We start from the raw sequence: 12,105 nt of genomic DNA on the forward strand, positions 1-12,105 counted from the left end.
TTTCACCAGGTGGGGGAAGTTTTCTGTCATTATTTCTTCAAATAGGTTTTCAATATCTTGCTCTCTCTCATCTTCTGGCACCCCTATAATTCTGATGTTGGTACGCTTGAAGCTGTCCCAGAGGCTCCTTACACTATCCTCGCATTTTTGGATTCTTTTTTCATTTTGCTTTTCCGGTTGGGTGTTTTTTGCTTCCTTGCATTTCAAATCATTGACTTGATTCTTGCGCTCCTCTGGTCTGCTGTTGGGAGTCTGTATAGTATTCTTTATTTCAGTCCGTGTATGCTTAATTTCTAGTTGGTTCCCCAATATAACATCGAGGGTCTCATTAGTTTTCTTGTAGATCTCATTAAGTTTATCGGTGGCTTCTAAACAGTTCTTGAGAGACCTTAAAAGTGTGGTTCTGAACTCTATATCTTCCATTGACAATTTTGTCCTGTTTCTTTGTCTCCGCATTTTGTTATGCTTCCTCGGTGCACCCCCTAGTGGTCTTTGTGCGCAGTCTTATAGTTAAACCTTGATTGTTATAGCTAATACCAGGGAGGGTTTGACCTCCAGGCCAAGTGGCTATGAGAATCAGCTGTGTCTGCCCTAAAAACCTTATTAATCACTACCATCTTTCACATACATTATTAAGGATGCTAATATCCAAAAAGTCCAGTAAGTCAGTGCCATTGTTGGTGGTCTTCCTCTGAACACCAACCTGTCTATTAATGTGTGTCATGTAGGAAGTACAAAGCTCCCAATAACTTGCACCAATAAAGTGGAAGTCAGATTATTTTTTTAGTCATACCCTTAATTGATATTTGGTCATTTCCCCTAGCAAAGAGTTGGGCTCCCATTCAAGTTTCTTGCCACTGGAAACCAAAGCTTAGGCATATTAGAGACTAGAGAACTGTCTAGTATTTATAAATCTAGTATTTATAAAAAACAAAATGGAGAATACAGACCTTGCTCATGGGAGAGAAATGGGCTCCAATGAATACAATTATATGAAATAATTTCCACACAAGTTATCTATATACATAAAAGCCTAAGCAACTGTTACAACCGGTCGACTGAATGACTGGTTGACCCATCGCTATGATGTGCACTGACCACCAGGGGGAAGACACTCAACACAGGAGCTGCCCCTTTGGTGGTCAGTGCGCTCCCACAGCGAGAGCGCTGCTCAGCTCAGCTGACCGACAGACCCCAGACACAGGGCTCACAGCTGGTAAGCGCTGCTGCAGTGGTGCAAGCCTCTCTGGATCCATCTGATGCGAGTCAGCGGCAGGCACAGCGGGGCTGGGATAAGCGAGAGCAGCAGGCAGGACTGGCAGGCGGCATTGCACTGCTGGTTTTGGACCAATCCCGGCAGGCCACTCCGAGGGACTCCACAGGTGCACGAATCCATGCATCAGGCCTTTAGTATAACTTTCTACCTCCTTGTTCACACGTCCTTGCTGAAACCTGGTTAACACTCAATTACATTGCAGGAGGGAGGCTAACATATAAAATAGTGAGACAATCCCTCTCTTTCTACCTTTCATTTCTTTTTTCGGGCACTATTCTTTGCTGCTGTCTATTCTAGCTAGTATTAGTGACAACATTTCCAACCTCAGGTCACTATTTGTTTTGTTAGGCCTCGTTTTCATCCTATCCTATATAATAAAAAGGCTAATATGCAAATCTACCAAATGGTGGAACAACCAGTCGCTATGATGCACACTGACCACCAGTGGGCAGACACTCAATGCAGGAGCTGCCTCCTGGTGGTCAGTGCACTCCCACAGGGGGAGTGCCGTTCAACCAGAAGCCCTGAGCTGGGCTCACAGCTGGCAAGTGCAGTAGTGGTGGAGGGAGCCTCTCCCACTTCTGCAGCGGTCGGACATCCCCCAAAGACTCCTGGACTGCGAGAGGGCACAGGCTGGGCTGAGGGACCCCCGCGAGTGCACGAATTTCATGCACCGGGTCTCTAGTTATAAATAATAGGGTCATGAAAAGTTCTTGTCTCCCAGGACAGCAGTCTTAAAATCAAGCTCTCCTCTTCAAATTACTAGAATATTTTCTAAATGATGATATAAAGGGAAGGTTACAATTTCACTTCCTGTTGATTTCTTAATGCTTACTATTAAAAATAGTGAGAAAATGAATGAACAAAATTACAATTCTAAAGTTCTCAGCTAATAAGACATTTTAAAGACTTGTGAGTTTTTCTCTTTAGGATGTATTGCTGCTATAACAGGTGAATTCCAAATAGTTTCTATTCTGTTGCATTCTCATCTATGTATTAATTATTCTGCAAAATAAATGGACAGAGAGTCCTTTTCACTTTCTTCCAGTATGTTTGACACCCATGATCACAAAGTACAAATCTGCAGTTTGGGTCCTCAAACAGTGAAACCACTCTGATTTAAGTGTTTTTTAAAAAATATATTTTTATTGATTTTAGAGAAGAAAGGAGAGGGAGAGAGAGATAGAAACAGCAATGATGAGAGAGAGACATTGATCAGCTGCCTCCTGCAGGCCCTACACTGAGGAATCAAGCCTACAATTCATACATGTGCCCTGACTGGTAATCAAACTGTGACCTTCCAGTTCATAGGTCAACACTCAACCACTGAGCCATGCCGGCCAGACTGGTTTATTTATTTATTTTTTAAATGTATTTTTTTTTATTGACTTCAGAGAGGAAGAGAGAGGGAGAGAGAGAGAGAAACCTCAGTGATGAGAGAGAATCATTGATCAGCTGCCTCCTGCATGCCCCACACTGGGGATTGAGCCCACAACCTAGGCATATCAAACCCAGGACTCTTCAGTCCACAGTCTGATGCTATATTCATGGAGCCAAACCAGTTAGGGGTGATTAATGTTTTAATTCAGAAAAAAATTTGTGACTGTGGCTCTTCATAAAAGGGAGGCTAAAGGTATTTTCACTACATTGATTTTTTTTTTGTCCTAGACAATTGGACAACAAAGGGGGAAAGAGGTTTATGAACATAAGAGACAAAGAAAGTTTAAATGGCTACCAGCACGTCCTTCTATATTAAAATTCTTAATATCAGCAAATTATAGTGTGCTGTATTAATTGGTACTTACTCATTGACTATTAAAACTCAGGTGTCTCAAAGATCATGACTATGATCTGGAATGAGCCCTGGCCTGTTTGGCTCTGTGGTGGCTTTGCATGCAGACTGAAGGATCACAGGTTTCATTTTGGTCAAGGGCAGTACCTTGGTTGCAGGCTGGATCCCCGCTCCGGTACATGTGGGAGGCAACCAATCGATGTGTCTCTCTCACATTGATGTTTCTCTCTCTCTCCCCACCTCCCTTCCACTCTCTCTAAGAATCAAAGGAAAGAATATCCTTGGGTGAGGATTAACGACAACAACAAAAAGAAACTGGAATGAAAACTAAGCTAAATCCAAGGTTTTCAATGTGGCAATTAATATATTAATTAGGGTAATGCCTAAGGATAATATATTTGTATCTCTGGAAAGTTATAGAGGCTGGTGAGACATCATATTTTCCTGACTAGCTATGTGACTACCTTAATTTAATGCATTTTATTAGTCAATTGAAGAGAACCAAACCATTCTATTAGGTACATGTTCAGCAAATACTACTTAAGTATTCTGAGCTACTTAGACTATAAGACACAACTATTGCCCTCGCTGGTTTGGCCCAGTGGATAGGGCATCGGCCTATGGACTGAAGGGTCCTGAGTTCTATTCTGGTCAAGGGCACATGTCCGGGTTGCAGGCTTAAGGCAGGTGATCAATGATTCTCTCTCATCAATGATGTTTCTATCTCTCCATCTCCCTTTCTCTCTCAAATCAATAAAAATATATTTTAAAAAGACACAACTATTCTTTTTAAAAGTTTATATTTCAAAAAAGAGGATCATACATACATATAAAAATATCCACAAAAGAGAAATTAATGTAATAAATGGTCCAAGTGATCCAACCTGGATGCTGTAGTATATAAAAGAAATTAAAGGTGCCTGCCCAATTGATTTAATCATGAAAGTCTTCACTAGTCAAGGAAGTTTTAAATGATTATAAAATGGGGCAAGTTGCTTTGCTAAGAGTTTGGAAATGATGGCTGTTATTTAGACAGGGACAAAATGAGTATGTTTGTTTAGTAAAATATTTTGTTGGAAGCAGAAAAGTGACCACTTTGACTAAAATATGTGAACAATATAGGAGAAAGTAGAAGTTTAGGCATATTAGACTTCTAATGGAGAAGTCTAATGGAGAATAGGCAAGAATATATAAACCATGAGACAAAATGAGAATACTAGTGTTGATCATGGTAAGTGAATGGATTTCAGTGAATACTATTCTTTGGAATACTTTTTCATATAAATTATATACCATAACAACCGACTTCTTTGTTAAAACTTCCTTGTCCCGTCAGCCCTTAGATGATTTAAGGAAGACTTTCAATTAAACGCTGGCTTTTGCTTTCTTTATTTTTTATTTTTACCATTTTCAAATTTCCCTTTCAATGGCTTATTCTTGGAATCAGAGGTTCCCTATAGATAGAGTCTCTGAAGACTTCAACACCTGGAATATGAAATCCAAAGATGACAGGTGTGTCAGCATTAATAACAACCTTCCTGCATTTTCAGGAACACAGGAATCCTCTCAACCACCACTTTACAATTGTATGTTTACAAAGTGTGTGTAGCTACAGTTGCGTCTCTGTAAATACTTAAACCCTGAATGAAAAAAGGACTTCCATGGAATTAAAAGCTGCCCCTTTGGTGAAACTAAGGATCACACACAATCGGTGGTACAAAATGTGTGCCTCAGTCGTACAAAATGTGATTCTGTTCGTCAGTAGCATCAAAGTAGGCGGGGGGGGGGGGGGGGGGGGGCTGAAAGAACAGGTAAGATTTAGCAGCTTAGAGGACGAATTTCCAGGATGGGTTACTTACGGTTTGGAGCCACATGATGTCGCTCTGTACCGTGAAATGATCTGAGAGAGGAAGAAAAAAATCCCTTCTATTCTTATTGTAAAGAAGCTGCATCCACTATCCAGATGCTGGAAAATGGAGGATGCAGCGACAGTGGACTGAATGGTCGGAAGATATCTTTTGATTTTGAAATAAGATCCCTTAATGAGATGGAGATTTCCTGGGGAAGAGGCCAGGAATCCCGGCGTCTGCTGCTCTCCCTTCTGTTCTTCACAACCTGGAAGGCGGGGAGCGGCCAGATCCATTACTCAGTCCCGGAGGAGGCCAAGCACGGCACCTTCGTGGGCCGCATCGCGCAGGACCTGGGGCTGGAGCTGGCGGAGCTGGTGCCGCGCCTGTTCCGGGCGGCGTCCAAGGACCGCGGGGACCTCCTGGAGGTAAATCTGCAGAATGGCATTTTGTTTGTGAATTCTCGTATCGACCGCGAGGAGCTGTGCGGGCGGAGCCTGGAGTGCAGCATCCACCTGGAGGTGGTGGTGGAGCGGCCGCTGCAGGTTTTCCACGTGGAGGTGGAGGTGAAGGACATTAACGACAACCCGCCTGTGTTCCCGAGAACACAAAAGAATCTGTATATCGCGGAATCCAGGCCGCTTGACTCCCGGTTTCCGCTAGAGGGCGCCTCGGATGCAGATATCGGGGCGAACGCTCTGCTGACTTACAGACTGAGCTCCAATGAGTATTTCTCGCTGGAAAAACCTTCCAAAGGCGAACAGGTAAAACGTCTCGGACTTGTTTTAAGGAAACTTTTAGACAGGGAAGAAGCTCCAGAGATTTTTTTAGTGCTCACGGCCACTGATGGTGGCAAACCTGAGCTGACGGGCACCATTCAGTTACACATCACCGTGCTGGACGCCAATGACAACGCCCCAGCTTTCGACAGAACACTCTATGTAGTGAAATTACCAGAAAATGTTCCCAATGGGACGTTGGTAATTAAACTTAATGCTTCAGATTTAGACGAAGGCTTGAATGGAGACATTATTTATTCATTATCAACTGATATTTTACCAAATGTGAAATCCAAGTTCCACATAGATTCAGTTACTGGAGAAATTATGGTAAAGGGACATATCGATTTTGAAGAAAGCAAATCCTATGAGATTCTTGTAGAGGGCATTGATAAGGGACAGCTTCCACTCTCTGGCCATTGTACAGTTATGGTGGAAGTGGAAGACACCAATGATAATGTCCCAGTAATGGAGTTCAAGTCCCTGTCACTCCCAATCAGAGAAGACGCTTCACTGGGCACCGTCATAGCCCTGATAAGGGTGTCTGACCTGGACTCTGGTGTCAATGGGCAAGTGACCTGCACCCTGTCGCCACACGTTCCCTTCAGGCTGGTGTCCACCTTCAAGAATTACTATTCGCTGGTGCTGGACAGCGCCCTGGACCGCGAGAGCATGGCGAACTATGAGCTGGTGGTGACAGCGCGGGATGGGGGCTCGCCTTCGCTGTCGACCACCGCGAGCCTGTCCGTGGAGGTGGCCGACGTGAACGACAACGCGCCGCTGTTCGCGCAGCCCGAGCACACGGTGTTCGTGAAGGAGAACAACCCGCCCGGCCGCCACATCTTCACGGTGTCGGCGCGGGACGCGGACGCGCAGGAGAACGCGCTGGTGTCCTACTCGCTGGTGGAGCGGCGGGTGGGCGAGCGCGCGCTGTCGAGCTACGTGTCGGTGCACGCGGAGAGCGGCCGGGTGTCCGCGCTGCAGCCTCTGGACCACGAGGAGCTGGAGCTGCTGCAGTTCCAGGTGAGCGCGCGCGACGCGGGCGAGCCTCCTCTGGGCAGCACCGTGACGCTGCGGGTGTTCGTGCTGGACGAGAACGACAACGCGCCCGCGCTGCTGCCGCCGGCTCCAGGCGGCCCGGGCGGTGCTGTGAGCGAGCTGGTGTCGCGGTCGGTGGGCGCGGGCCAGGTGGTGGCGAAGGTGCGCGCGGTGGACGCGGACTCGGGCTACAACGCGTGGCTGTCGTATGAGCTGCTGCCGGCGGCGGATGGTGCGCGCAGCCCGTTCCGCGTGGGGCTGTACACGGGCGAGGTCAGCACGACGCGCGCCCTGGACCAGGCGGACTCTCCGCGCCAGCGCCTGCTGGTGCTGGTGAAGGACCATGGCGAGCCGGCGCTGGTGGCCACGGCCACTGTGCTGCTGTCGCTGGTGGACAGCGGCCAGGCGCCTAAGGCCGGGTCGCGAGCTTCTTCCGGCCCTGAGAACGCGGAGGCGGCGCTGGTGGACGTGAACGTGTACCTGATCATCGCCATCTGCGCGGTGTCCAGCCTGCTGGTGCTCTCGCTGCTGCTGTACACGGCTCTGCGGTGCTGGGCGCCGCCCACGGAGGGTGCGTGCGGGCCGAGGAAGCCCGTGCTGGTGTGCTCCAGCGCCGTGGGCAGCTGGTCGTACTCACAGCAGAGGCGGCAGAGGGTGTGCTCTGGGGAGGGGCCGCCCAAGACAGACCTCATGGCTTTTAGTCCCAGTGTACCGGACTCTGGGGACAAAGACCAGCAGCCAGCAACTGGGAATTCCCTCTCAAAGGTTAGTTTTTACAAATCTTTTTATTTAAACCCAATAATTTAATCTGAAGTTTCCTTTTCTTTTCTTTTATTAATTTATTCTTAATTTAAAAGACTTTTCAGAATCAAATTTCTCTGACTTAAATTTCTTTACTTCTTAGGCATTTTAGTAAAATATTACAGAATTACAGGGCACCAAGGCATACATATAACCATAGTTATTAACTCTGTGTATACTATCTTCCACTTACTTGTTATCAGTTGGAATTAACTTTCTAGAGAGCATTTTCTTGTTATTTGCCCATAATTGAAATGTGTACAGACAGAATTATATTGGCCAATTAATTATTTGAAAGTGAAACTTCTGCCAAACCGGTTTGGCTCAGTGGATAGAGCATCGACCTGAGGACTGAGAGGTCCTGGGTTTGATTCCGGTCAAGGGCATGTACCTTGGTTGCGGGCACATCCCCAGTAGGGGGTGTGCAGGAGGCAGCTGATCGATGTTTCTCTCTCATCGATGTTTCTAGCTCTCTATCCCTCTCCCTTCCTCTCTGTAAAAAAATCAATAAAATATACTAAAAAAAAAAAAAGAAAGAAAGTGAAACTTCTTTTAGCTCTAATCCAGAAGCCACTCAAATACATCTCCCAAACACCTTTTTTTTCTTTCCCAAATGCAACCAGGGTTTTAGCTCTGTAACTTAGGTTGATTTTGTAGGTTGTAGGTTCTTGGCATTCATCACTTTGAATATTTCTTGCCACTCCCTTCTGGCCTGCAAAGTTTCTGTTGAGAAATCAGCTGACAGTCATATGGGTACTCCCTTGTAGGTAACTGACTTTCTTGCTCTTGCTGCTTTTAAGATTCTCTCTTTCTCTTTTGCTCTTGGCATTGTAGTTATGATGTGTCTTAGTGTGGTCCTCTTTGGATTCCTTTTTTTTGTGTTCTCTGCGCTTCCTGGACTTGTAAGTCTATTTCTTTCACCAGGTGGGGGAAGTTTTCTGTCATTATTTCTTCAAATAGGTTTTCAATATCTTGCTCTCTCTCATCTTCTGGCACCCCTATAATTCAGATGTTGGTATGCTTGAAGCTGTCCCAGAGGCTCCTTACACTATCTTCGTATTTTTGGATTCTTTTTTCATTTTGCTTTTCCGGTTGGGTGTTTTTTGCTTCTTCGTATTTCAAATCGTTGACTTGATTCTTGTGATCCTCTAGTCTGCTGTTGGGATTCTGTATAATATTCTTTATTTCAGTCAGTGTATGCTTAATTTCTAGTTGATCCTTTATCTCAACCTCGAGGGTCTCATTAGATTTCTTGTAGATCTCATTAAGTTTATCGGCAGTTTCTAGAAAATTCTTGAAAAACCTTAAAAGTGTGGTTTTGAACTCTATATCCAGCAGTTTGCTTTCCTCCATTTCTGTCATTTGTGTCCTTTTTCTTTGTCTCTGCATTTTGGCTGCTTCCCTGTGTTGATAAAGCAGTTTTCTGTGCTAGGTGTCCTATAGGGCCCAGTGGTTCAGCCTCCCTGATTACCTGAGGAGGACACTCTTGGTGCAGCCCCTTGTGGTCTTTGTGCACAGTCTTGTTGTAGTTAAGCCTTGATTGTTGTAGGTATCAATGGGAGGAATTGACCTCCAGGCCAATTGGCTATGAGAATTAGCTGTGTCTGCAGTGGGAGAACTTCTGTGCTGGAGACACCCCTCCGGGACAAGACTTGCTTCAATGGGGCTTTGGTGCTCACTGAGTCTGCCCCCTGAGAGTGTCCTTTATGGTTCCACAGAGCTGCAAACTGGATGGTCCCACTCTGACCTCTGGGTGGCTCTTGGCTCCTGGATCTCTAGGAAGGTGCTAATCTAACCTCTGCCTTAAGCTCTCCAGCAAAAGCCTCCCTGCAGGGCTTGGGCTGGGCGGGTCCCACGGGATCCACAGGTCGGGGCTAGCAGTTATGGCTGCTCTCAGAGGCTCCACTTCTCAGTGTCTGGACAATCCCTGCTTGCCCCTCGGAGAGGAAGCTGCACTGGAGTTCCGACTGATGCCAGACCGTTCCGCTTCTCCCATATGAGTCTGGGTCCCCAGAGACTCGCCTGGAACTGGAGCTCAGAGCCTGAGACTCCCTCCCGATTGAAAACGACAACCATGCCCTCAGCCGCCAGTCCTCTCCACATGCACCTCTGCACCTTAGTATTTTACTTCTGCACTGCGCCCCCTCTGAGTCTTGGTATGCTTTTCTCTTTCCTTCTAGTTGTGGAATTTCCACTCACCCAGTCTTCCTGTGGTTCTGGATGATGTCTGTTCCGTCTTTTAGTTGTATTTTTGAAGTGGTTGTTTGAGGCAGCAAACTCCGGTGTTTACCTATGCCGCCATCTTGGTTTCCTCTGCATTCTCTTTATGCCTATTTTAAATAGTGCTGCTATAAATGTATGTGTAAAATTTTCAGTACCCATGTATACAATTTTTTCATTTTTAAAACTATGAATGAGATTAGTGGAACATAGAATATGTACACATCTTCATCTTTAATACATAATGCCAAACAATTTTCCCCAAATGCATTTACCTGTTTACACTAGTGCTAGAGTGTATGAGACTTCCTATTGTTCTACATAGCTCCCAAACTAAGCATTACCAGATTATTTAAGTGGCTATCATTTTGCTGGGTGTGTTTAGTATTTCAGTTTTATGTTTCTTGATTTATAAATGAGGTTGAGCACCTTTTGTATTATTGGAAATTTTTTACATTTACATTCCATTTTGTGCAATAGCTGTTCACATAGTCTGCCTATTTTTCTATAGCTGTTGTATTTTTCTATTATTTTTACAATTTTATCATATTCTGGATATAACCCCTTTCTTGATTTTGCACTCTTATTCTCTATCACTTGGGATCAAGAATAATTTTCCCCCAGGGATATTCAACTGGATCAAGACCATTTCTTTAAAATGAGTTCCACATATTTTTTAAAAAAACAATTGTCCATTATATATGCATGGTGTTTTTCTGTTCTAATCTATGTAACTTTTTTTGCATCAATGCCATTTCGCTTCTTTCATTTCCACCTAAATTTTCCACGAAAAGAACTTCGTGAGGTTTTGATTTGTATTGCATTGAATCTAGTATTGAAGAACATGAAACTAGTTGACATCTTTATAATAAAGAGTCATCAATTCATGTACATGGTCTATTTATCTAAAAAATATGTAAAATTTCTTAATATTTTATAAATTTTTAATGTAGAGGTTCTATACATCTTTCATTAGATTGATTCTTAGGTATTTGCATTTTGTGATCATTATGCACATCAGCTTTAAGTTAAAAATTTATTTCTGTTTAATAATGATATATATGAATATGTTGTATTTTTTGTTTTGTTTTAACATGTTATTAATTCTAGTAATTTATCTACAAGTGCTTTATATTTTTTGATATAGACAATCATCCTATCAGCAGGTAATAATGGTTGCATTTTATTCTTTTCAGTTCTTATACCTTTTATATCCTTTGTGTCTTATGGCATTGGGTAGAACCATTAGTGCTATGTTAAATAGAATATTAATAATATTAATATTTCTGGTAGTAAAGAATTCTCTAACTTTTATATATCACAAATATGCTTATTTCACCATCACTTTTGGGAAATAGTTTTGCTGAGTGGGAAGTTATTCCCCACCCCCAGCACTTTCAAGATGACATTCCATAGTCTTCTTTTGAAAAGATGGCTGTCGGAGGGAGAAACTAAGATGGCGGCATAGATAAACACCGGGAAATAGTCGCCTCCCACAACAATTGAAAATTAGCCCAAAGGACGGAGCAAACATCGTCCAAAACAACAGGAAGGCTGGCTGAGTGTAATTTCTACAACTAGAAGAAAAGAAAAGCACGCTGGGCGGGAGAATCAGCCATAGCTTCTTTCTCCGGCCTTTTGCCTCCCTGAGACCCCGCCCCACCCGGGCTGCGGCAGAGGCTTTTGCATGTGAATGCCCCAGAACTTTGCAACCTGATAATTACCTAACTGCAGCCGGGCCAGCCAGACCCGGAACTTCCAAGAGAAGGCCCAAGGCCCCGCAGCGGCTTGCATTGCTTCACAGCTGAGCCTCTTCGTAGTTCCTGCTGTGTGGCCTCAGGCAGGGGCTGAATTAGCACCTCCTTAGATCCAGGAGCCACTGTACCCAGTGGTCAGAGGGGGACCATTCTCCCACTTCAGACACAGCTGCTTCCCACAGCCAATTGGCCTGGAGGTCAATTCCTCCCAGTGATCCTACAACAAGCGAGGCACCAAGAGTGCACCAAGAGTGTCCACCCCGGGTAACTGGGGAGGCTGAGCCACTGGGCCCTACAGGACACCTGGCGCGCAGGCCACTCTATCAACACAGGGAAGCAGCCAAAATGCGGAGACAAAGAAACAGGTCACAATTGGCAGAAACGGAGGAGGCCAGACGACTGGATATAGAGTTCAAGTCCACGTTTATAAGGTTTGTCAAGAATTTTATGGAAACCGCCGATAAATTTAATGAATCCCTCAAGGAGTATGGTGAGACCATGGAGGTCATGAAAAAGGACCAATTAGAAATTATGCATACACTGACTGCAATAAAGAATACTTTACAGAGCTCCAACAGCAGACAAGAGGATCCCA

The 12,105-nt window shown here is 44.7% G+C and overlaps 1 protein-coding gene across 1 annotated transcript in view; it reads left to right on the top strand.

Annotated features, from left to right (window-relative positions):
• Positions 1–5,115: 5,115 nt before the first annotated feature.
• The window catches only part of LOC308518975 (protocadherin alpha-C2), a gene marked incomplete at its 5' end in the record, with an annotated part of 138,374 nt that continues 131,384 nt past the window's right edge, over positions 5,116–12,105 (top strand). Inside the window, one exon of the mRNA XM_081090824.1 lies at positions 5,116–7,497. Coding sequence (XP_080946950.1) covers positions 5,116–7,497 — 2,382 coding nt within the window. The remainder of the gene's footprint in view (positions 7,498–12,105) is intronic.

The sequence above is a fragment of the Myotis nattereri genome, assembly GCF_964212035.1.
Source record: "Myotis nattereri genome assembly, chromosome: 5".
NCBI classification, from domain to species: domain Eukaryota; kingdom Metazoa; phylum Chordata; class Mammalia; order Chiroptera; family Vespertilionidae; genus Myotis; species Myotis nattereri.